The sequence below is a fragment of the Aulonocara sp. 'chitande type north' Nkhata Bay genome, linkage group LG20, assembly GCF_057382095.1.
Source record: "Aulonocara sp. 'chitande type north' Nkhata Bay isolate Kocher_YH1m ecotype deep benthic linkage group LG20, A_spYH_male_GT1.1, whole genome shotgun sequence".
Classification (NCBI taxonomy): domain Eukaryota; kingdom Metazoa; phylum Chordata; class Actinopteri; order Cichliformes; family Cichlidae; genus Aulonocara; species Aulonocara sp. 'chitande type north' Nkhata Bay.
Window position 1 is genome coordinate 207,317 of NC_141363.1, and position 24,745 is coordinate 232,061.

Sequence of the window (24,745 nt, forward strand, 5' to 3'; positions counted from 1 at the left end):
ACTCCAGTGATGTTGCAGCTCTGAAATATGGCCAAACTGGTGGCAAGTGGCATCTTGGCAGCTGCACGCTTGACTTTTCTCAGTTCGTGGGCAGTTATTTTGCGCCTTGGTTTTTCCACACGCTTCTTGCGACCCTGTTGACTATTTTGAATGAAACGCTTGATTGTTCGATGATCACGCTTCAGAAGCTTTGCAATTTTGAGACTGCTGCATCCCTCTGCAAGATATCTCACTATTTTTGACTTTTCTGAGCCTGTCAAGTCCTTCTTTTGACCCATTTTGCCAAAGGAAAGGACGTTGCCTAATAATTATGCACACCTGATATAGGGTGTTGATGTCATTAGACCACACCCCTTCTCATTACAGAGATGCACATCACCTAATATGCTTAATTGGTAGTAGGCTTTCGAGCCTATACAGCTTGGAGTAAGACAACATGCATGAAGAGGATGATGTGGACAAAATACTCATTTGCCTAATAATTCTGCACTCCCTATATATGTGATTACATTTGCAATTTCTTGGCACGGTGAAAAACCTCAATGAATAATTCATCCTTTTTAAGAGTTAAGACACTAACTAACATTGGCTGTAACCTCATCAAAAGACAGTTTCCTGCACTGATCTGTTAAAGGCCATCAATAAGAACTTTTGGGTTATTGACCTTTTGCCATAAATGAATACTTCTGTACTGTTAATGCAAAGAGATCTCAACATGTAATTCTCCAACCAATACCAATTCATTATTTCCATTGTCTGAGACCGAACTCTATCCTCCAAGAAGATAATGCTCGGCCTCACAGAATGAGGTTTATCAGAGACTATCTTCAGAGTTCAAGAGTGGGCATGATAGAATAGTGTGCCTGCAGTCCTGACATCAACCCCATTGAACACTTCTGGTGTCAACTTGGGTGTGCTGTTCGTGCCAGAGTCACCAACACTGACACATTGGCTGACTTGCAACAAATGCTGCTTAAAGAATGGGATACCATCCCACAGCAGTACGTGACCAAGCTGGTGACCAGCATGAGGAGGAGGTATGGTTCTCAGATGGTTCTTCCACATGCTACCAAATGAATAAACCATTAAATTGCTAATATGCCTCTTCAGACTTCAAAAATTCAATCCCATAAACTGCACCAAACAAGATTCAATAGCAGAATACTTTCTTTGGCATTGGGAGAGAAGATTTTGCAAGTTTTTCATGGGCACAGCCCACATAGTCAACTCTGCTGCTCAGCCCACAAATGCATTTTCCTTAAAAATTTAGCACCACTAAGGGAGAAATAAACAGGGTTTCCAACCATATACGATTTATTGCCAAAAAGTGTGTAATCGACCAATCACACCCAGATGATTGTGCAGAGAAATTAATTCCCCCTCCGCATCGCTAGAGGGGGCTAAAGCGCAGCTGTGGCTCTGCTTTTTTTACCCGGGTCACCGGCAGTGAACAGCACAGCAAACATGGCTACCTCCGTGAGGAAAGCAGCTCACGATATCGAAGCGCGAAAACGGACCGAAGACGTGATTCTGTCGGAGGGGATCGACTTCGGCTCCTTGCTGCTGTCTCAGCCCGTGTTGGACGGACTGTCCGCCGCGGGATTTCAGAAGCCGTCTCCGATCCAGCTCAAGGCGATCCCGCTCGGCCGCTGCGGACTCGGTGGGTGCAAAACAAAACTGCGGGAGGGTCCACATGTGTGTGTGCTGGGGGCAGGAATATTAAAGTTTTCAGTGTATAAAACTTATAATTGATTTTTATAAGAAGAGCAACAAAATACCTTATGTATGCACGCGAAATAAAACCACTAACTTACATTAGTGCATTTACATACATCAGGGATCAGAATCTGTCTGTTAACCATCAGTTATAATTTGCATGTCTGCTCAGATACATGACTGGCACTATAGTTAAGATTTTTTATTATTATTATTATTATTTTTTTTTACAGCTTTTTAAAGTATTTTAATTTTTTGTTGCAAAGCATACTGGTCGTAAATATTTAGACGCACATGATTAATGTGATGTGACATATTATGCCTCATAAATCCATCCATCCATTATCGTCCGCTTATCCAATGCATCTCCTCATAAATATGAAATGAAAAAATACTGTTATCACTATTATTACTGCAATCAAAAAACACACTTATGGGCAAATTTATGCAGATTATTAATCTAGGACATAAAACTTGGCTGTGGGTAATCAGGTAGCGCATCTACTAACTGGGAGGTTGGCGGTTCGATTCCCAGCTCTTCTAGGCTTATTAAAAGAACGTAATGTAAAAAGGTTATTACATTGGCAGTAGAGACAAACCATCGTGTATCTGATCTAAAAATCTGTTTGTACAATAGCTGGGTGTGTTAGAGTTAGGTTCGTTAGTATTTGGACACTGATGCTTTTTTTGTGAATTTTAAATCAAATTGTCAAAATGTATTTGAAGGGAAAACGTTCAGCTTTAATTCAGAGGTTTGACAAAAGGATGAGCAGTAAGACCCCAGACCCTAAACAGCTGGTTTAGGAAGAATTCCCACTTTCTTTGCCCTCTGAAACTCTCAGGTTGCTTCTGCTGTATGCTCTGAGTCATTTTCCGTTTGCATTGTGATGCAGTGCTCCATCAGTTTTGCAGCACTTGGAGGAATCTGAATTCCCCTTTACACTTCAAGGTACATCCTGCTCCTGCTACCAGCATGCACATCGTCAGTAAACACTCGAGGTCCAGATTCACAGGCAGCCATGCATCCCTGCGATTTCACAGTCGTAGTTTGTAACATTAACTCCGCCCTCTTTGACAGATGGTGCCTCTGATTCTCGAACACTTAACGCAATACTTCTGTTGAACCCCTTGAAATAAGTTGAAAGTCACATCTTCATCAAATCAAATCACTTTTATTGTCACATCACATGTGCAGGTACATTGGTACAGCACATGTGAGTGAAATTCTTGTGTGCGAGCTTCACAAGCAACAGAGTTGTGCAAATACAATAATGTAAACAAGCAAAATACAAGAATGGCTACATCTGAAACTAATAAATATATGTACAATATATAATAGTATATGCATTTCTGGATGTGTATACTAAATATTTTTCTACGTGTGTGTGTGTGTGTGTACACATATTTTACAAATTAAATAGAGTAAACAATAAATAAAATATATAAAATAAAATATACAGAGTTGAGACATGTGCAAAACAGTGGCGTTACTGTACAGTATGGAGTGCATAATGTTAAAGTTCCAGTAGTGAAGCTGAGGTGTCTATGAAGTGTTCAGCAGTCTGATGGCCTGATGGAAAAAGCTGTCTCTCAGTCTGCTGGTACGGGACCGGATGCTGCAGAACCTCCTTCCTGATGGAAGTAGTCTGAACAGTTTATGACTGGGGTGACTGGGGTGGACATGAAATCCACTGTGAGGTGTACACAGGGAAAAAGAACTTTGTGTAACTGTCCGAATATTTATCGACTAACTGCAGAGGTCTGCTATATTATTAGTTTAGAAAAGGGTTTAATATGGCCCCGCAACTTCAGCTGTACTCCAAAAATTGTTTTTACTCTGAATAATTCAATCATGTATTACATTTTAATGTAGTTCCTTATAAAAATTCTTCATACAATATCAAATTACACATTTTCAGCTTCTATCTGTTTCAATAATATGTATTTCATCTGTGTAATATTCTGGATATTCATAACTGAGCTATATATTAGAGAGTTTCTTCTATTTTGTGAACTTTTAGTTCGGTCTGTTACCGTTGTTATTGTCTTGGAGCAACTGTAACCACATAATTCTTTAGGGAATAATAAAGGATTCTGATTATGATATCTGATGAGTCCAAATCTAGTTGAATTACGAAACAGTAGAGCAGCTTAGCTTGGGTTAAAAATGCTCATCGGATGGACTCCTTTTTAATCCTCATAGCTTTCATGGTATTGGAAATGGTGGCAAAACATTATTACTATTTTTAGGAATATTGCTTTTGTTTTGTTCAATAATCACAGAAATTTATTGTTAGAAAAATCAAGTTTCCATCTACTGTAGCTGTACTACACTCAGACTGTACACTGACTTTTGTTGTGAACTTGCCTCAAAGCCGTGGTCAAATGTGAACAAATCTTTTAGTTCTAAAGGATATTTAAAAGTATTTTATTTTGAAAAGCTCGAAACAACTACATTAGTTGAAAAGTGGTCATTTTTTTTTTAAATCATTTGCAGAGAAAACAGTTTAAGTATTTTAGTCCTTCTTTTGACTATCATAGATACCACAACTGTTCATCATGGTGCTAAATCACTCTTGGGGATCAAAAGCGTTTATTGCTTTTAAACATTTTACAGCCTTTACGAGGTACAAATTCAGAATAGTTGCTTTCCACTTGGAGGTTGCCCGTGTGTTGAAAAAGCTCTCGGCTGCAGCGGTGATGCAGAATGTGCTTAACTCATTCACTGCCATTGACGTCTATAGCCGTCAATGGCAGTGAATGAGTCAATGGGTTTAACTCATTCACTGCCAATGGCTGGCAGTGAATGAGTTAAACCCATTGACTCATTCACTGCAATTGACGTCTATAGCCGTCAATTGCAGTGAATGAGTCAATGGGTTTAACTCATTCACTGCCAATGGCTGGCAGTGAATGAGTTAATTTCATTGTACTTGAGGTAAACACTTGTTAATTTAAACCATGGTGGGAGACAATTGATTTGATGCTGAGGATTAGGCAGCAGTACTTCACCCAGTCATGGTAATTAACTGCTGATGCCAAAACTGTCATTTGCCAGCCCTGTTGTGCATCGCTCACTGAGTCTCTTCTTTTAGATTTGATTGTGCAGGCCAAGTCTGGGACAGGAAAGACATGCGTGTTCTGCACCATCGCCCTGGACTCTCTGGTCCTGGAGAATCCTTCAACCCAGGTCAGTGTAATATTTGATTATGAGGATATGACCTACGTTTGCTCTCGGACGGTTAAAGTAAAACATCATCAGAAGAGGGAAAGGGGAAGTTTTATTATTTAATCATTTCATGACCAGCAGATGGCCTTCTGCTGAATTTAAGCTGCTTAGTGTCAAATGCATGAATGAAAGGGAAGAATGATTGATAAAGACGAGGTACACCTGGTCTTGTAGAACAAATGTAATCTTATTAGCTCTGGGGTCTTACTGTTCATCCTTAATCTTCTCCCAATCGAGTATAAGCCTTTTTGTTTTTTTCATTTTGGACACTTTTCCCTCCTGCAGGTTCTCGTGCTGGCTCCGACACGTGAGATAGCAGTGCAGATCCACTCGGTGGTCATGGCCATAGGCTGTGCCATGGAGGGCCTGGAGTGCCATGTTTTCATTGGCGGCAGGCCTGTGAGTCAGGACAAAACCCACCTGAAGAAGTGTCATGTAGCCGTGGGCTCACCTGGTAGGAACCCGGGATAGTAGTCGGCAGTGCCACGTCACGTAATTGCCACGCCGCTGTTGTTTTTGTTCGGTAACAGTGTTCCGGTTGTGTGCTCAGGTCGCATCAAGCAGCTTATCGAGTTGGGCATGTTGTCAACGGCCAGCATCAGACTGTTTGTTCTGGACGAGGCAGACAAGCTGCTGGAGGAGGGCAGCTTCCAGGAACAGATAAAGTATGAGGATACAATTTCTGTGATTATACTCCTATTAAATGAGCAGCAGGCCGCTGTAGCGAGCAAGCAGTACATTTAGACTGAAGCCGTTTATATATCGTGTCGTAACCACATTTACAAACCAACATAACCTAAAGTTCACCCATCATCCTGGTCCTCTTTAGCTGGATCTTCTCCTCGCTGCCTGTGAACAAACAGATGCTCGCACTCTCCGCCACCTACCCAGAATCCCTTGCTCAGCACCTCACCCGCTACATGAGAGAGCCCACCTTTGTACGGCTAAATCCAAGTGATATGGGCCTGAAAGGTAAGACCCACTTTAATAAATGGAAAAGATAAAGATTCCTGAGTTTTGGCCTCTCTTGACATTTTCTAATGTATTTAAATTGCTGTCATAGCAACAGAGACTCTGCATAATAAGACTGCATGGATAACCAAGTCTGCAAACTGACATGTTTGATGGGATTATTTCCTGACAGAAGATTCTTGGGGAATGAGATATGATTGACAGTAATAAGGCTAAGTTAAAAACACTCTTCTCTTCCACAGGATCCTATTTTAAGCTCTGTGCTTATTTTGAGTGAATGTCAGAAAATGGATTTATCTGTAGCTCAGAACTCGAGCCTTTTAATTCACACACATCACTGACAGAGCACGTCCTGCTCGAAGGACCAAAGTTGTTAGGTCAGGTTGAATTAATGACAGCATGTATGTCGTCCTTGTGTCGCCCCCTGTCAGGTCTGAAGCAGTATTACAAGCTGGTTCAGTCCCATCCGTTACCTCACAAGGTTTTTGAGGAGAAGGTGCAGCACTTGCTAGAGCTGTTTAGTAAAATCCCCTTCAACCAAGCGCTGGTGTTTTCAAACCTACACACACGGTATGTGATTGCATTTAATGCCAAGAAAAAGTATATTTTTTATACTTGTTTTATATAGAATGCATTAGATCTGAGGATTAATTATTTTAAAAAAAGCTTTCTCAAATGCTAATGTGATGAATTGCTACCACAGGGCTCAGCACCTGGCAGACATCCTGTCCTCCAAAGGTCTGCCTGCTGTTTGCATCTCTGGTAAGACTGCTTTATGTAATGTAATGTTAGGATGAGTCAATAAAAATGGTAATACTGTGAAAAATCAGGTAATTGATTTGAGGCATTTCTATACTGGTATACCAGCTGCTTTTGAATTTTAGACATTGGAATTCATTCATTTCTTGACTTTATTTCTTTGGCCAGGTGGTTTATGATTTGCAGTGTTGCCTGGCAACGTTTCAGTGCACATATTTAAAATGACCTTCATACAGTGTTGTGAATGTGTGTATTTTTAATGCTTCCGTGCCAGCGACTTTCAGTTGACGTTATCAGATTTAATGAGGTGTCGTGTCTGGCCTCTGCAGGTGGTCTGAGTCAGGACCAGAGACTGGAGGCAATGTCAAAACTGAAGCAGTACCAGTGCAGGGTGCTCATCTCCACTGACCTGGTGAGATGCAGAAACCTTCCATCTTTCCACACATCTACGTGAATTTTTCGAAATCATTTTTCTGTTAGCCTAATAACTTTGAGTAATCTTTGTGTTTCACAATTTCAGACTTCAAGAGGTATAGATGCAGAGAAGGTCAACTTGGTGATAAACCTGGATGTGCCGCAGGATTGGGAAACTTACATGCACAGAATTGGACGAGCTGGACGTTTTGGTTAGTGTGCAGCGCTGCTTTAGAGGCAGCGAGAGCAAGCATTGTTTGACATTCAGCATTTTCACCTTGTCACATCACCAAGTCAGGCAGCACAGGTGGCTAATGGCACCGCAGCAGGAAAATATGTTTGAAGAGAAATTGCATCATTTTTTTTATTTTTTTGTAGAATTGATTCTCCCTCCATCTCACATTTTGGAAGAAACACTATTCTTTAGATGTGCAATTAGCTTGATGCGAAACACAGACTAGAATAGCTCCGGGAAAAATATTACTTAGAGTTTACAAATTGATGAAAAGGTTAGTTATGCTGCTTTCAATTTGAGTGGCCATTCACCGGCACATTGTCAACATTGTCCTAAAATAAAATAAAAAAATGTTGCAAAGCTTTTTCTTCTGGTGGCATATGTCTTTGACCTAGACTGATGTTTTTTTATAAATAATTTAGCAAATTCTTTTCTCTCTGAATCAATAGCATTTTTGACCCAACCACCAAAGGCAGAACGTTCCCAGTCATTTGCATTTAATTGCATTTAACTTTTTTTTCCCAGAATTGAGGTTATTCAATCTTAGCTTCTGTACGCTCTCTAAGTGCACGTGTGTTTGTGTGCAGCTGCCATCCCATTATACGCGACTCTTGCATTCATCTTTATCCCTTCCTGTTATTTAAGTGGGTCCTCATCCAGATTACATTTTGCTTGTAGGCACTCAGGGACTGGCTGTGACCTACTGTTGCCATGGCGAGGAGGAGAACAAGATGATGGCCATCGCTCAGAAGTGTGGCCTTAGTTTGTCTGCGCTGCCATGTGAGTCCCTGTTCACGTCTCTGTGGGGCTTTTACATGCAGCACGCACAACTTTTCTCTTCATGTCTACTTTTGATTCAATATTAATCGGTAAAAGTCATTCCGGTCTCATCTGTCTGCTGTCATTTTAGCCACGATAGAGCCCAGGTTGATGGATGAGCCGTGCGACTGGGATGTCTGCACTGAAGCGTCCACTCCAGACCCGGTATCCCGGCTGTTTCCCAGAGCAGAGAAGAAAAGACGTGCAAAGCCTGACGTCTCTGTGTCTGATTGCATTGAGGATCGAGCTGTGGAGCCCGGCAGTCAAAGAAAGCCAGAGAAGAAGCATCCAACGCCCAGGCGAGAGGCAGTCTGTGAAGAGGATGCTAGAAAGATATCTTCCACAGAGGATACTCTGCCTGCTCAGGTGACACAGACTCGAAAAGAGCTCCAAGACAGTCTGCCGAAGATCCCTCCTCTCAGCTCGTTTAAGCACTGCAGGTCAAAGTTTGTGACCTTTGAGGAGGCCGAGCGGGACTTCCAGGACTTCATCACTACAGGTCCGGGGAGATCGGTGGAGATCATCAGAGAGTTCAGAGGCAGAGAGGATGGTGAACCCAGCGATCAGAATGGGCATAAGGAGTATCTTACACTTGATGATGATGGAGCGCAAATGTTTACACAAAATGTCGAACGGCTTAAATCTAACTTTTCACCTCCAAGGTCCATCTCTGGTTCTTCCAGTTCTGAATCTGACATGGAAGATGATGCGACACTGGAAAGTTCAAATGAGACCACAGGAGCTGAGAACAGAGCTGTCACTAAGCCTCAGATTGCAATGACACATCCACCTTCTCCACCCACACAACAAGCAAGCCCCACCAAACCCAAGGCTTATACTCCTCCACTCAGAAACTCTGACCAGACACTGTGTGCAACACGTGGGAGAGCTGTGCCTCCTCCCGATAGCCGGGAATCTGCATTGAGCATTAAATCAGGCAGGCGAACCAATCAGACAGCTCCGGCCCCAGCACGCCGAGAAGAATCAAAAAAGATGAAAAAAGAGACTGAAAAACAGAAAGAAAAGATGGAAAGGGACCGGAAGAGGGAGAAGAAGGAAGACGGAGATTGCACTGACAAAGAGGACGAGTGGTGTGCTGAAACGTACTGGAGAGCCTGCTACAGCGCCTGGAATGATTACTACGCCTCCGTGTCCCCGTTTCAAGAGCAAGGCTACCAAAGCTACTATAATGTAGCCTACAACTGGATGGCAGCTTATCGTATGAACGCCGTCTACATGGAAGAACTGATGAGAAAATGAGTTGTGGATACCGTGACCAGGCTTTTTTTTTTTTTCTTAAATCATCCTGTTTTCCAAACATAAAGTGTCTTTACTGCGCCACTTGATTCATATTTGCACTTTGGCTAGTATACGTTTTTTTCCCCCATAACATGTTGGTGTCATAAATACTTTTCTAATAAATTACACACGTTTTGTTTTTTCCCAGTCAAGTTGTGATGTAAAAAGTAAATTTCAAGTGCAGTACTGTGTTGGCCTCTGTGCGTCTCTCCTGACGGTATGCCCTCTTAGACTCACTGCAGTATTCTGCTCTAAAATGGATTTGAAGAGGATTACCTGATGGTTTTTAATGTAGTCAAGAACTATTTCAAAGATGATCTTTAGTCCCTGGAGTAAAAGCATGTTAGACCCACCCAGGTCCCAATCATCTGCATTTAACTGTAATCATCTTAATCTAGCATGTGTGTTCTTCATATTGGAAGGTGATTTAATCTTCCAAACGCTGTCGGAGTGAGTAAGTGTGCATGTGCAGCTGCTTTATTCTGTTTAAACGGGTCCTCATGAAGATTACATTTTGTTTGTCGGCACCAGTGCTGGCTGTAATTACTGTTGCCATGGTGCCTGGTTTGTATGACTTGTAGAGAGTCTTGAGCCATCCCTCATTTCTTTACATCTTGCTAGAAAAACTGGAAATATGTGCAGTGGTGGATAGAAATATAAATGCAAATGCAGCATGTAAGGCATAAAACATATTTTGTACAATTCTGTGAAGCTGGAAAGTTAATATTTGGTGTGACCACCTTTAATTTTCAACACAGAATGAACTCTCTTAAGCAAGCCTTCTTGTAATTTCTTTGAGTACTCTTCAGGAAAAGTTCTCCAGGCTTCTTGAAGGACATTCAAAACTCTTCTTTGGTTGCTGGCTGTCCTTCGCTTTGTTCTCTGTTAAACACACCAGGTCAGTAATGTTGAGGTCCGGGCGGTGGGGAGGCCAATCCATGACTGATGGTGCTCCATTGTGTGTGTGTGTGTGTGTGTGTGTGTGTGTGTGTGTGTGTGTGTGTGTGTGTGTGTGTGTGTGTGTGTGTGTGTGTGTGTGTGGTTCCCCCCCAAAGATGTTCAGTGTGGTTCTTGTGTAATCTGGCATACCTTTGTCTTCTCATTTTCCTTCTTGGCTTTTTGGTGTGAAATAGTAGCTTGAAAATATAATTTTTATGGGCATTTAATTATTAAACTCTGGCATAGTGAGTCTTTTGTCCAGTCACCCTCTGCTCTTGGTTACGTCCGCGCTAGCCCGGTTAGATTTGAAAACAGCGTTTTCGTCTGAATACGCTCTGCGTCCACACCATCGTTTTCAGTTATTTTCACAGAGTTGTGCATCCACATTGAAATAGCCAAAAACGCTTACGTTCCAGTACTACGCATGCGTGAAGCACAATACGATTCGACCTGCCTCATTTATGTCTGCCGTTCATTTACTTTCTGGCTCGTTGAAACGTCGCGGCAAAAGGTCAAGGAAAAGCACTGGGATTTTTGTTGCTGCGGGTAACTCAAAAGTACAAAGTTGCAAAAGCGAGTTAAAGATTATGAAGAAAAGCTCTCTGAAGCATGTACAGACTGATAGGGCTGTCAGAATTGAGAGCAAACAAAACAACTGCTGTATAACACCCTCCGCTATCTTAGTTTAATTGGTCACTTGACTGCATCACATGACTAAAATGTGTCATCGTTTTGAAAAAGTCAATTTTCGCTGTCCACACTGCGACGCGAAAGCACCGTTTTCAAATGTGTGCGTTTTCGAGAGCGTTTTCAAAACGCGTTTTCCTTGAGCGAAAACGCCATCTCAGTGTGGTCGGGAGGCCAAAACGGAGTGAAAACGATGCGTTTTCAAACGAAAACACATTAGTGTGGACGTAGCCCTCGTCTCTTTCCACTCACCCACAACCGGTTGCAGCAGATTGCTGCCTTTTCCTGGGCCTGGTTCTACTGGAGGTTTCTACCTGTTAAAGTTGACTTTTTCCTTCCCACAGTTGCCATACTGCTCATAGAGAACTGGAAACCGTCATCAACTGGGACTGTTGTGGAGGGCTGTGCGAATGAGCTTATAAAGGGATAAAATTAATTTATTAGTCTGGCCCTCCACACCAGTCCCAGTTCCTGACGTAGGCCCTTATTAAAATAAACTGCCCACTCCTGTTGAGAGCCTTAAGGTGACTGTTGTTGTGATTTGGTGATGCATAAATAAAGTAAAACTGAACTCAATGGACTCCCAGATTAAGTAGGTTACTATGTAAAGGTTAGCTGATTTCACCTTCAAATGCACTGTAAATATTAGAAGACCTTTCCATATAGTTCCAACACAGCGTCTTCACAGCTTAACCACAGCCAAACAGAAAGCAGCCGTCCCAACAAAAGATGAGCTTAAGCGTTTATCACAGGTTTGCTAATTGACGTTCTATCAGGTAGTCAATTTATCGAGAAAAATGCAGAAGAGCGACTGCTTCAGTTTTACCAAAGAAAAGAAAACAATTGAGCAGCTGGAGCTGGAAAGTTATGCTGCTGACCCGTGTGCAGGCTCCAATAGACCTCATTTCCTCCTCTGTTACCTAGCTCTTTTGTTTCGGAACACGATCTTCCTGTTCATCCCAGGATGTTCCCCCCCCAAAATTGCGAGACTTAAGGTTGAATATTTTGACATGAACACTTGGGTCAAAAGGACTGCACTATTGGAAGAGACGCCGAATCTATGGTAAAAATGTACACACTTGAAAGCATTGATTTAAAGGTGGGTGAATAAGGGAGCCCAGAGATTATGTATTAGTGGCAGATATAGATGTTTTATCAGGCGTTTCACAGTTGGGACACAAGACAAGGTCATAAATAATATCCAACACCTGACAAGTTACGCACAGCAGTAGTCTCAATAACGACAGGTGGCATAGGAGGGCAAAGCAAAGAGTAAGAGGAAAACTGAGCCCAGAAAAAAAGGACAATCAAAGGAGGATACATAACAGAGAAAGAGAGACGAACACAACAACAGACCTGTTTTAGTTGTTTGTAAAAGAAAAATGAAATCTTTTGACACCTTGAGCAGAATATATGTTTACATATATTTCAAACTGTGTCATTTTGTAAGAGCAGCTGACACAAAACAACCTGTTGTGAAACAGGGAAGCAGGAAATTAACCGCCGTCTTTAGCAAAAAATTGAAATAAAAAAAAAGCAGGGAGCCTCGCTTCTGCCGACACCTGTCACACCCTCGTTCTAGATTTAACAGATTCTAAATGTCAGACTTTTTGCTGTAAATATAAAGACACTGTCTCTAACCCCACTTTTTAAAGAACACTGAAAAAAGCTCTGTCTGTGCTTTTATGTTTTTTTAACCCCATGTAAATTTTGCACACAGTTTAACTAAACACTAATACTGCCTCTATGCGGTTGTTCTTGTGTACAGTACTAAACTACCAGTGACAGCACTAAGTCACTGCTAGGAATATCAGAGATAAAACACATCCTGTTCCAACGTGGCAGAATAGGTTCAGCTTTTTGAGGGGTTGATGCTATCCTCAAGATCAGAACTAAAGCACAGAATCAAGGGACCTGATGCACTGGTATTGTACCAGTATGTTATATCTCCACCTGATGGCTTATGATATGTTTTCTAAGGCTTCGTACAAATGTATATGTTAAACTGCTTAAGCTTTTCAGATGTCTTCATCTTAAGATGCTTAGATATATATATTTTTTAAAGGTTTGTAATATTTGCTGCTATTTGGCAGTAGTTTTAAACAGTCTACGTCTACAGCAAAGTCATCATCAGCTACATGTGAGCAAACACGTTATTACAACTCAATTTCCAACAACGTCAAAATGCTGTGCAAATTATCAAATACAATGCAATTCCTTGTTCTTCGTTTAATATCTATATTTAATTGAAAGTAATACAAAGGCAACACGAGAGGTTTTGAAATGAAGGAATTTGGGGATCAGGCAACAAAACACAACTAATTAGTTTGAATGTGTGACGAGTTCGAAGAGTGTTTCAGAGTAAAGATGTGCCAGAGTTCACTATGCCCAAGGACGTTAGGACAACAAGAAGAAGAATATATTTCTAAATAACAAAAACAACATTTTGATGATTTCATCACCCATTCCTGCTTATCCTTTTTCAGGGTTGCTGGAGCCTATCCCAGCTGTCTTAGGGCGAGAGGCAGGGTACACCCTGGACACGCTGCAAGGCTAACACAGACAACCATTCGCGCCTATGTGCAATTTAGAGTTTCCAATAAAACTAACCCCACGTTTTTGGACATTTGGATCAAGCCAGAGCACCCAGAGAGAACCCAAACAAACACAGGGAGAACATGCAAACTCCACACAGAAACACCCTGGCCTCATGGTGGACTCAGGACCCTCTTCCTGTGAGGTAACCGTGCGAACCACCACGCCACCGTTCTGCCTCTGAATCACAAAAAAAAAAATCTTTTGACGATTTCATGATTGATGTTACAAAATACATTTAAAAGAGTCATAAAAAGCTAGTAAGCTCTTTTAACGAGGACCATAAAAACAATATAAAATGGTCACTTTAAAAACAGAAAACAACAACTACAGGGAGTGCAGAATTATTAGGCAAATGAGTATTTTGTCCACATCATCCTCTTCATGCATGTTGTCTTACTCCAAGCTGTATAGGCTCGAAAGCCTACTACCAATTAAGCATATTAGGTGATGTGCATCTCTGTAATGAGAAGGGGTGTGGTCTAATGACATCAACACCCTATATCAGGTGTGCATAATTATTAGGCAACGTCCTTTCCTTTGGCAAAATGGGTCAAAAGAAGGACTTGACAGGCTCAGAAAAGTCAAAAATAGTGAGATATCTTGCAGAGGGATGCAGCAGTCTCAAAATTGCAGAACTTCTGCAGCGTGATCATCGAACAATCAAGCGTTTCATTCAAAATAGTCAACAGGGTCGCAAGAAGCGTGTGGAAAAACCAAGGCGCCAAATAACTGCCCACGAACTGAGAAAAGTCAAGCGTGCAGCTGCCAAGATGCCACTTGCCACCAGTTTGGCCATATTTCAGAGCTGCAACATCACTGGAGTGCCCAAAAGCACAAGGTGTGCAATACTCAGAGACATGGCCAAGGTAAGAAAGGCTGAAAGACGACCACCACTGAACAAGACACACAAGCTGAAACGTCAAGACTGGGCCAAGAAATATCTCAAGACTGGTTTTTCTAAGGTTTTATGGACTGATGAAATGAGAGTGAGTCTTGATGGGCCAGATGGATGGGCCCGTGGCTGGATTGGTAAAGGGCAGAGAGCTCCAGTCCCACTCAGACGCCAGCAAGGTGGAGGTGGAGTACTGGTTTGGGCTGGTATCATCAAAGATGAGCTTGTGGGGCCTTTTCGGGTTGAGGATGGAGTCAAGCTCAACTCCCAGTCCTACTGCCAGTTTCTGGAAGACACCTTCTTCAAGCAGTGGTACAGGAAGAAGTCTGCATCCTTCAAGAAAAACATGATTTTCATGCAGGACAATGCTCCATCACACGCGTCCAAGTACTCCACAGCGTGGCTGGCAAGAAAGGGTATAAAAGAAGAAAAACTAATGACATGGCCTCCTTGTTCACCTGATCTGAACCCCATTGAGAACCTGTGGTCCATCATCAAATGTGAGATTTACAAGGAGGGAAAACAGTACACCTCTCTGAACAGTGTCTGGGAGGCTGTGGTTGCTGCTGCACGCAATGTTGATGGTGAACAGATCAAAACACTGACAGAATCCATGGATGGCAGGCTTTTGAGTGTCCTTGCAAAGAAAGGTGGCTATATTGGTCGCTGATTTGTTTTTGTTTTGTTTTTGAATGTCAGAAATGTATATTTGTGAATGTGGAGATGTTATATTGGTGTCACTGGTAAAAATAAATAATTGAAATGGGTATATATTTGTTTTTTGTTAAGTTGCCTAATAATTATGCACAGTAATAGTCACCTGCACACACAGATATCCCCCTAAAATAGCTAAAACTAAAAACAAACTAAAAACTACTTCCAAAAACATTCAGCTTTGATATTAATGAGTTTTTTGGGTTCATTGAGAACATGGTTGTTGTTCAATAATAAAATTATTCCTCAAAAATACAACTTGCCTAATAATTCTGCACTCCCTGTACAACTTGATGTGCTTAAAATCACCTCTAATAGCTGCACAGTTTGGTCCACATTGACATCATGCATCTGGCAGTTGCTGCAGATTTGTCAGCTCCACATCAGCAGCACACAGCTCAAAGGAGTTTACTGGATTGAGATTTGATGACTGTGGAGATCATTTGAGTACAGTGAACTCACGGTCATGTTCGAGGAACCAGCTTTGAGACAGTTTGAGCTTTGTGATGTGGCTAAAGGCAGCTATCAGAACATGGACACGCTGTGGTTGTAAAGGGATGGACACGGTCAGCAACAACACTCAGGTAGGCTGGGCTGTTCGAACACAAGGTGCCGAGAAAATACTCTCCATACCACTACACCACCACCACCAGCCTGAACTCCAATTTTGGTGAGCCCCTGTGTTTCAGAGCCTGCGTTTCCTGTTTTTAGTTGACAGAACGAGTGGTTATTTGAGTCATCATATTTTCTCTTTTTTCTGGGATGTGTGGAAAAATCCCAGCAGTTTCTGAAATACTCAGACCATCCTGCCTGTCACCAACACCCATGGCACATTCAAAATCACTTAAATGGCATTTCTTCCCCATTCTGATGCTCGGGTTGAACTTCATCAGGCGGTACTAAAATGACTCGTCTGCAGTCTGGATCTTTCACACTTATAAAACAAAGGAGGCTCAAACGAGAAGCTCATATCATGAACAAAGAAAAGGATGGAAAAACAAAACTTCATAAATGAATATTTCTCATATGTATTTACAATTTTAGAGAAAGAGAGAGTGTATGCAGCACAGCTGTCCTCTTACTTTAATGAAATGTGTGGGTGGCATCAAATTAAAATTGTCATAAAAGTGTGTTGTCTTTGTACTAGTTTCAGTTAAAAATACAATTTAAATTCTTTGGAAATCATTGCCTTTTGAGTAATTTATATTTTATACGGCATCCCCAAGGTTCTGTAAATGAGGCTGTAGACGATTTCAAATACTGCCTTTGAAATAAGATCTTGGCTTACACTGGTGAAACGCTGGCTCGCTCCTTGTGCTCTTTATCACCGTTTCGTTTTATCTACACGGAGCAAAGCGGGTGGTTGGTCTGCTCTTTCCTCTTTTGGTGAAAATCCACACGAAGACAGACTTCTCTTTGGGGTCGCTGAACCCAAAAATGACATTCAAGATTTTTAAAAAAGTCATAATCCAGAGTTACAAAGCTCAACTTTGATGGGATTAGATGAGAAATAATACATATCGGTCTTCAAGGGAACAGACAGAACAACACTTTTTTTTTTTGGTGACAGACATCTGTTGATGCTCATCCAGTGTCCTCGTGTCTCTGCGGTCACCATTACAACAGACTTCCCTGCTTTAATTTTTCCAGAAGATAAAGTAAATAAATCATCTGAAACACCAAGGAGGACAAAAGGTACAAACACCAAGTTTCCTAACCACATAGAGTACATATACTCAACAACTTCAAAAAAAATGCCCGCTGAGTTTGGGGGAGAAAAAACGTCGACGGCTAGAAAGACTACTGAAAGCATACTGTTGTTCACACAGGAGGAAGGGATACAACGGGACAACAACGAGAGCGAGAGAAATGCAGAGAGCGCAGAGAGAAAGACAGAGTGAGGCAAAGAGAGAGAACGAGAGGACAGCTTCACTGGTTCTGCCAAACAATGGTCAAATATTACAAAATATTCTATTAACAATATTCACAAAGATCCCAGGCTCAGGACAGATTTGTGTCAGAAATTCTCAGCGAACGCCTTGTGCTTTTAATTGTGATGGTTTTGAATTAAAAATAGACTTTTTGGTTTCTACATCAGGGAAATCGAGATATTTGAGGTCCGTCAGGCTGGAAGAGCCGAAAAGTGGGAATGAACGGGGAACGTGGAGAAATTCAGAAAGCTAGAAAAAAACGAATAAATATCTTTAAACTCCAGCAGAACAGGCACATGTCGTGTAAAAGCCTTGTAGCTGAGAACTTTGGACAGAAATGTGTGTGCTGAACCCTTCAGAGTGGCAGCTAGTCAAACATACCACATACTGAGCCACAGAGACTTTCAGAAGAACTGAAACACAAGTTTTCAATCAGCTGAGGAACAAACACACACGCTCACACGCACACACACCTTCTATCCAAAAGATCACAATTCCTCTATCTAGCCCCCAAAAATAAAAAATAAATTCACACGCACCCATTCACAAATATGAAAATATGAAAACCATCAGAATCTTTTTGGAATTTTACTCAAATTGGAATAATATTGGAGCTGAAAAGGATTGGAGCCATATTTATCTATGGAGAGAAAACAAACGACGAGGCGGTGGGTTGATTACGTCTTATTATTGTTATTTCTTTGTTTCCCTCTGAGGTTTCCTTACATCTCCAGCTAAAACGTCAAACTGAAGCGTAAATCATAAGAAAAGGTGCTTTGTGCACAGTGACACATGACTTACTCGGGGAGCTCACCACTGACACTTGGGAGACACTCACTCACTCACCCGCTTATCTAAAACGACTCCCTACAGGGGTTTCTCACTCTTTCACTCGCACGAACACGTACGCCAACCACTAACATGACGACACTGTATCTAAAAGCCATCCTCCGTCCACACGGGGAGTCCATGTCATTACAGTACATGACCAGCAGAGGGCAGGCTCAACCAAGGCCAGACCAGGACTGAACGCTTTCTCTCCTCCGTCGTTCTGTCCTCTTCCGTCCCTCCGTCTGTCTCGATGAGTTTTTTTTCCCTTTTAAATCTGTCTTTCTGTGTGACGCGCCTGCACTCTAGTCTTCACAGTGCAGACACCTTCACAACATTTTGGTGGGCGGGGCCTGCCGGCAGATGAGCGTCACCCTCCGGAGTCGTCACTGGGGGCGTGGGAATGCTGATGATTGCTGTGGTGATCTGGCTGCTCTGGCAGTTCAGAGGGGCTGGCTCATCTACGCGCATGTTCAGACTGGAGCGGCTGAAGGAAAATTTAAGAAAGACAAGCAAGGATTAGGGCAATCCATAGAGAAATATTCCTTTTTGTGAAGATTAGTGCCGAGGACAGAGTGAGAAATCCTCCTCTCTCCTCTTCGATGGCAACTTTCAGTGGGGTGATAGCTTAGAGCCCTTTCAAAGTTAACAAAATCTATAAAAATGGAACCAGTAAATGGTGTTATTTGGTTATAATTCCCCAAAGTAAAAAGAAAAATCCTCAAACTAAAGCCAAACTATAACAAGACAGAAGGACAAAAAGTCAAACTAATTAAAATAGTTAAAAACATCATAAAAAAACGACCAAAAAACAAAACAAAAGGCTGCACACAGAACAGCCCAACAAAGGCAATATAACCACTTTGACCAAACAAACACCAGAAGTACTGAAAATCAACTTCCAGCCTTGCGTGTCTATACAACACCTTGTCAGAGCACAGGAGAAGCTATTTCAAGAGGATACTTATAATACTCTGTTTTCTGTGTAACAGGCAAATACTGCAAAACACTCAAGTTGCTCTCTTAGCCGGGGGAAAATGAGCACATCTCAAAAGACGTCTTAATCTCAAGAGTTTCACTTGAGCGGTCCAAGTGTATGAGATGGAACTGCTTTGGCTTTTTGTTACCCTGATCTCACCTGGTGCTGAGAGGCTGGATGTGGATGGTGCTGAGCTCCTGCAAGCCTTGTGGGTGCGTGTGAGTGTGCGTCAAAGGCTGCATGTGTGCTGGGGCACTGGCGTTCGGTAAAGGGGTGTGGTGCTTCTTGGTTCGCCGGGTGCAGCACGTCCCCGTCACACCGTCTTGACTGGAAAGGGAGGGGCTTCGGGACGGGTAATTCTGCAGCCCGCCTTCCAGGTAGCTCTGCTGGTAATACTGCTCGTCCACAAACTCGTGGTTCTACAAAGACACAAGACAGGGAGGGAGACGGCGAGACAGGGTGTCATAAAAAAATCACGTGAAATTTACAGCATTTATATCTATGTACATGGCTTCATATATCCTGACATTTTCTGCTTTGTTGCCTAGATCAATAACTCAGAAAGTGTGATTATTTTTTATGTGAGTGTCCATGCTGTGTGTGAGTGCCAAGTATTACTCATGTCATGGGGACATAAATCTGATATGACCACATATAACCATAAAAAAACAGATCCCTGTAACATAAATCGTTATATCTTAAGTTTAGGCTTAGGTTAGGGTCAGAGTAGCAGTAAGGGTAAGACGAATGGCAGGTTTGGTTAAAATTCTCCAGGAAATTAATATAAGCCAATGTCCTCTGAAGGCCCATTACAGCCTCACAGGCTAGCTCTGAATCATTTTTCCATCATCATATGAACAATGTATACTACTTTCACATGAAAGGGGTCACTCGGAGGCTGTGAACATACAGACCTATCAGCGGGCTGCAGTTCGCATCTGAGCAAAACACAGGTGAACACATCTACACTGGACTTAAGCGAGTGCAGACAAATGCCTTTAAATAGTGACAGCTTGTGTGCGAGTCATGCTTGTGAAACAGAGAGCGCATCTATACGGACATACAGGCATGTCGAGGGTGTATCGTAAGTGCAACACAAAGCACTGGATATCACGCTTTGGTTAGCAGTACTTGGACATAAAAATACTGTCGATCTACACATTACGCCAAGCTGTCAGTTTTTTTCACCTAATGAACCCCAGATACAAAGAAATCTATAGATGACGACACAATTTCGAGTTGTATACAGACAGAGCCTCCTCAGCTCTGTGAAACAGGAACTAAGATATTATTATGACAAAGAGCTCGAGTATGAGAACACTCACTGTGGTTTTCTCCAAGCAGTGCAGCAGGTGGTGATGCTGGCTCTCTAAAAGAGAGGTAGACTTGCTTAAGCGTTTCTCATCCTCAGTGGAACCCTGAAACACACACACACAAATACAAAAATAAATGTTATGCTATGCTTCTTTGCAGAGAGACAATAATCAGCTGTGGGAGGTGTACGACCAACGGCTGCCTCAGTACCTGATCCGAAAGGTTCATCTTGTATGGAAGTTGCTTGAGAAGAAGACAAAGGGAGAACACACACAGAGTTTACTAGTGTTTATAGTTCAGTACTCAGAACAGGCTGCTGTCAGGGTTCCAGTCATGCCAATCAGTGGAACATTACTATTCAGACCCAGAGAGGCATTTCTTTTAACATCAGCTGAGCCGGCGCATTGATCTGTGCTGGAATGGAGATGCAACTCGATGCTAATAGATATACAGTATATACAACTGATATAAAAATTTCCATTGTGACATTTCCCCTCCTGTGGTGCTGTTACGAAGCCTTGCAACAGGCGACTCATAATGACTTGTTTTTCATATCCCCCATTTCTGTGTCTGTGTTTACTTGTCTGCGAGTAGGTGCTATTTCTAGTGCTGCAGTTTGGAGGTGAGTCAGAGAATAAGCGGTCTTTCGAGTCTCGGGGAAACTCGCAGATCTCTTAACAAAGTAAAGAGAGCAAGATAAGCAGTTCATTTGCTTATGTGTTCTTTAGTTACAGTGAGAATAAATGTTCAAATGTTCTGTTTGTTTTCTTCATGTACAACTTTTTCTAAGGTAGCATTTGGAGTTTTTCTGTCTATATAAGGATTTTGAATTCTATTTATCCATGCTGTATGAAGAGCCACTACCCAGAAAACACAGATTTATTTATTTTATTGGCAAAACTATTCTGCATAATAGCCTCAGCTTGCGCCTGGGAAGACGTTCTCTTCAGTATGTTGCCGAATGCTCTGATTGCACTTGTCAGAATTACGGCGGTGTTTCGCATGCAGACTTTCAATACGTTGCATCAGTTTTCTTCCTAGCAGAATCTGTAATTCAGCTGTTTATAAAAAAACAAAGCCCCAAAAAAAGCATTGCCCTGATCCTGCATGCTCCACAGCACCGCCGAGAGGCAAGTGAAACGCCATGTTTGGAAGATTTGCAGTAGCAATTTTCTGTTTGTTAAGTGGCTGGCTGGCGGTGTAAGCAGAGGTTTCTGTGCTGAGAGGGAACTTTCTTGCGCTGATGACACCGCGCACCTGTGCTCGCGCTGCTTATCTGTACTTAACACAGCAGTAAAACACAGGTGTTTAGGTCGAGCTATTTCTGCCCTTCTCTATACATGCGACTCAAAGCCGATATCAGCAGTCTGTCTGGAGGCGGCTATGGCTCACCACCCAGGTGGCCACCATACTGTAGAGTGGAAACAGCTTGACCCGCTGGGTGACAAAACACAATGTTTTGCTGGGCATGGTACTGTATGTACTGTTGGTAAATAGCCTCAGTACAATTAAACCCATGTTTGACAGCAATTAAAATTATTGAGCTGGCACAGATCTTTAGCTTTGCTGACTTTAGGCATAAGCAGTCTATTAGCACTTTAATTGGTGCCATTTCAAAATCCATTCTGGCATGTGAGACGATACAAGAAAATATTTAAAACCTAATGAAAGCTTCATTTATCTGTTTTCTCGCAGTGTTATTTAACAGAGAAGTCAATTACTTTTTTCAATTACTTATTTTTCCCTCTGGCGATTGGTTTAGTAGTAAGGTGGTAAGAAAACCCCCCCAAACAATAATCTTCTTAACTCATTATTTTTTCTTTTTTTTGTAAATTTTGAAACTGGACAGGACAGTCTAATGAGGCAGGAAAATGTTACAGGCAATCAAGTCATAAAAAATATCAAAATATCATCTCAGAGCTCTGGTTTCTGTTAACACTGTTTAAGAAAAGTGTTAGGAAACCTTCAGTAAAGCAGATTTATCCATCAGTGTTAAATGTGCAGGCAAGCTGTATTCAGGGCCATATGTACTCATGTACAGTGCTGCTAAAAGCTATTTGCCCACTTACTGGTTCCTTATTTATATTTATTACACTTCCATGTTTCAGACTGTCAAACAAACGATGCTATTAGAGAAAGGTAACGCGAGTAAATACAAAATGCAGTTTTTAAAGGATGTTTTCGTTTGTTATTGGAAACTTGAACTTACCTGGCCCTGTGTGAAAAAGCAATTGCCACTTCTTGTTAAATCATGAATTAACTGTGATTAACCACAATTTTTGGAAAGCTTCAATTTCACTAACCACAGCCAGGCTTGATGTCATGGTTCTCCAGATCTGGAGAGGTTGTGGTGTGTGTGTTTTTTGTCATCGCCTCTCCCACCAGGGCGGAACTGGACCTTGATTCCCCGCCTCTGAACACTGGTGAACTTTCCCAGGAGTGGTCTACCAAAATTATTCCCAGAGCACATTAATGGTTCATCCAGGAGGACACAAAGAACCCACAAGAGCATATAAAGAACTGAGTTCATGATCCAACACTAAGAAAGAGACAATAACAACCAGCTATTGGGTTTAGGAGGCAAATACAGATGACTTTTTTCCTTGCATTTTATATTTACTGGTGTTATCTTTGTCTAATATTAAAATTTATTTGATGATCTGAAACACAACCAAGTGGGACAAATATGCAAAAAGATAAAGAATCAGGAGGGGGGGGTGCAAATCCTTCTTCACAGCACTGTGCAAGAGTGACATGCATGACTGCAGATAGCATCGCAGTCACCCCTCTTCTATTCAGGCATGAATGTAAATTAGTTGCGTTATTTCTGCTACAGCTTGTGCACTGCTGGTACCATCCCGGTTTCCACCATTGCCACTGAAGAGAGACAAAGCAACAGAGACACAGAAAGTGAGCGAGCGGGTGGAAGAAGCACTTGTTTTTGTTCTGTGTCAGCCTCGGGCCACTGTAGTGCTTATGAACCGCAACATTTTTGTGAGGCATGGAACATCCTTGAGTTGTGTTTACTTTTCCTGCTGCATTGCCCGAAGCTTGTTCCTCAGCTGGGCAGCTGGGCTCAGAGATGCTCGCATTAGAAGTGCCGCTTATAGAATGAGACCACAGATAGCTGCTCTGATGGGATGCTGGCGTAATTAAAAAACAGACAAGGAGGGCTTGTATCTCATGACTTAGTTACCGCAGAGGTCAGGCTTTTTGTCTTGTCAGTTAAAAACACAACACAACACAACAAATGCAAGCGTGTCAGACCACAATGCAACAGCGAGGTGTCTGTGCTTTAAAGGCGAGTCTTACCGTGAGCTCTAGAGCTTCATTAAAGAGACCATTACGCTTGCTGTGGAGGAAGGCATTGGAGCTTCCTGTCTTGGATATTCGTATCCTGGCCAAACGGGCTTTCTACAAAAACAGAGAGAGAAAGAAGAGTAACCAGATGTTGGCGAGTGTCTATACCATAACAAGTCTCTGAATGGCATCATCCTGTCACCCATCGCGGTTGAGCTTCAACACTTTTGCATGCTTGATATTTTAGTTATAGATCAAATCATGCTCTACTAAAACATGCACTCTCATCTCCTGTGATGAATTCACTCTGATCTCCAGTGATACTTATGAATGATTTATAGTGACTACACGATTACACATTCCTTGGATTGAAAGTCAGTTATGGTGGGAGCCTGGAGCGGAGCAGGTAAATCCTGGATGAATTAAGCAGCTAAGTGTCATTCTGTATTTAAAGCGGAGAATTCAATTTATCGGGCTGCTTTTGTGCCGCTGTGTTAGCAGTTTTGCATTAAAAAAAGGCAAACAAACCAAGAAAGTGTCCATTCCCATAGCGCGCCGCATCTTTACTCCTGAGCCACTGTATTAGGTGTCGGCTTAAATGCATCTTCAGTTACCCTACTCATGCATCATAGTTAGCGCAAAGTCCACTGTCTCTTTCACGCTTTTTTCCACCCAAGTTGTCAAATAACTTGCGTTAGTCAGCTTGAGACAAAAACAACAACAAGAAGAGATGCAATACACGGAGGAGCAGATATACTGTGGTGCTTGCAGGGAGTTCTTGCACAGCTTTGACACAGAGGAGAAATTCTACTCCAACATAATGATTTTTGATGTACTGTGTCTCTGTGTGTGTTTGTGTGCAAACATGTCCAAGTGCACTTCAGCTTGTTTATCCAGGGGTATGAGAAAATATGAGTGTCAGTAAATCTCTCAGTTACCAGAACAACTGCTTTTACTGAACAGTGTAATGTGAGTCACTCACTCTTCTAAGGTCTTCCATTTTCACATAAAAGCCAGGAGTTGGGTTTAAAACTCTGTGTGGCTACAAAGAGCATGCTTTCGGTTGTATTACTTTCCTGCATTTTAAAGCAAAATGATGGATTCATCGAAGAGAAATTCT

The 24,745-nt window shown here is 42.0% G+C and overlaps 2 protein-coding genes across 5 annotated transcripts in view; one reads left to right on the forward strand and one right to left on the reverse strand.

Annotated features, from left to right (window-relative positions):
* Positions 1 to 1,444: 1,444 nt before the first annotated feature.
* On the forward strand, positions 1,445 to 10,145 carry ddx20 (DEAD (Asp-Glu-Ala-Asp) box polypeptide 20). The gene is made up of 11 exons (XM_086278300.1): positions 1,445 to 1,660; positions 4,812 to 4,906; positions 5,231 to 5,399; positions 5,496 to 5,610; positions 5,775 to 5,917; positions 6,349 to 6,487; positions 6,621 to 6,679; positions 7,006 to 7,088; positions 7,197 to 7,302; positions 8,004 to 8,105; positions 8,236 to 10,145. The coding sequence occupies exons 1-11, from the start codon at positions 1,465 to 1,467 to the stop codon at positions 9,402 to 9,404; spliced, it is 2,376 nt and encodes a 791-aa protein (XP_086134426.1). The 5' UTR covers positions 1,445 to 1,464; the 3' UTR covers positions 9,405 to 10,145.
* A 6,188-nt stretch (positions 10,146 to 16,333) lies between these two features.
* kcnd3 (potassium voltage-gated channel, Shal-related subfamily, member 3) overlaps positions 16,334 to 24,745 on the reverse strand; it is a 114,839-nt gene continuing 106,427 nt past the window's right edge. For 3 of the 4 annotated variants that reach the window (XM_086278301.1, XM_086278304.1, XM_086278303.1), the window contains exons 5-9: positions 23,638 to 23,739; positions 20,536 to 20,568; positions 20,337 to 20,429; positions 19,171 to 19,430; positions 16,334 to 18,519 (exon numbers count right to left, since the gene is read on the reverse strand). In XM_086278301.1, the coding sequence (XP_086134427.1) occupies positions 18,345 to 18,519; positions 19,171 to 19,430; positions 20,337 to 20,429; positions 20,536 to 20,568; positions 23,638 to 23,739 (663 nt within the window). In that variant the 3' untranslated portion in view covers positions 16,334 to 18,344. The remainder of the gene's footprint in view (positions 18,520 to 19,170; positions 19,431 to 20,336; positions 20,430 to 20,535; positions 20,569 to 23,637; positions 23,740 to 24,745) is intronic. The other variant, XM_086278305.1, reaches the window with a different exon arrangement.

Excerpts from the sequence above, each read along its gene's own strand:
- ddx20 (XM_086278300.1), top strand. The coding sequence starts at position 1,465 with ATGGCTACCTCCGTGAGGAAAGCAGCTCACGATATCGAAGCGCGAAAA. Across the intron at positions 5,400-5,495 it reads TGTAGCCGTGGGCTCACCTG|GTCGCATCAAGCAGCTTATC; the intron begins GTAGGAACCCGG and ends TTGTGTGCTCAG. Across the intron at positions 7,089-7,196 it reads TGCTCATCTCCACTGACCTG|ACTTCAAGAGGTATAGATGC; the intron begins GTGAGATGCAGA and ends TCACAATTTCAG.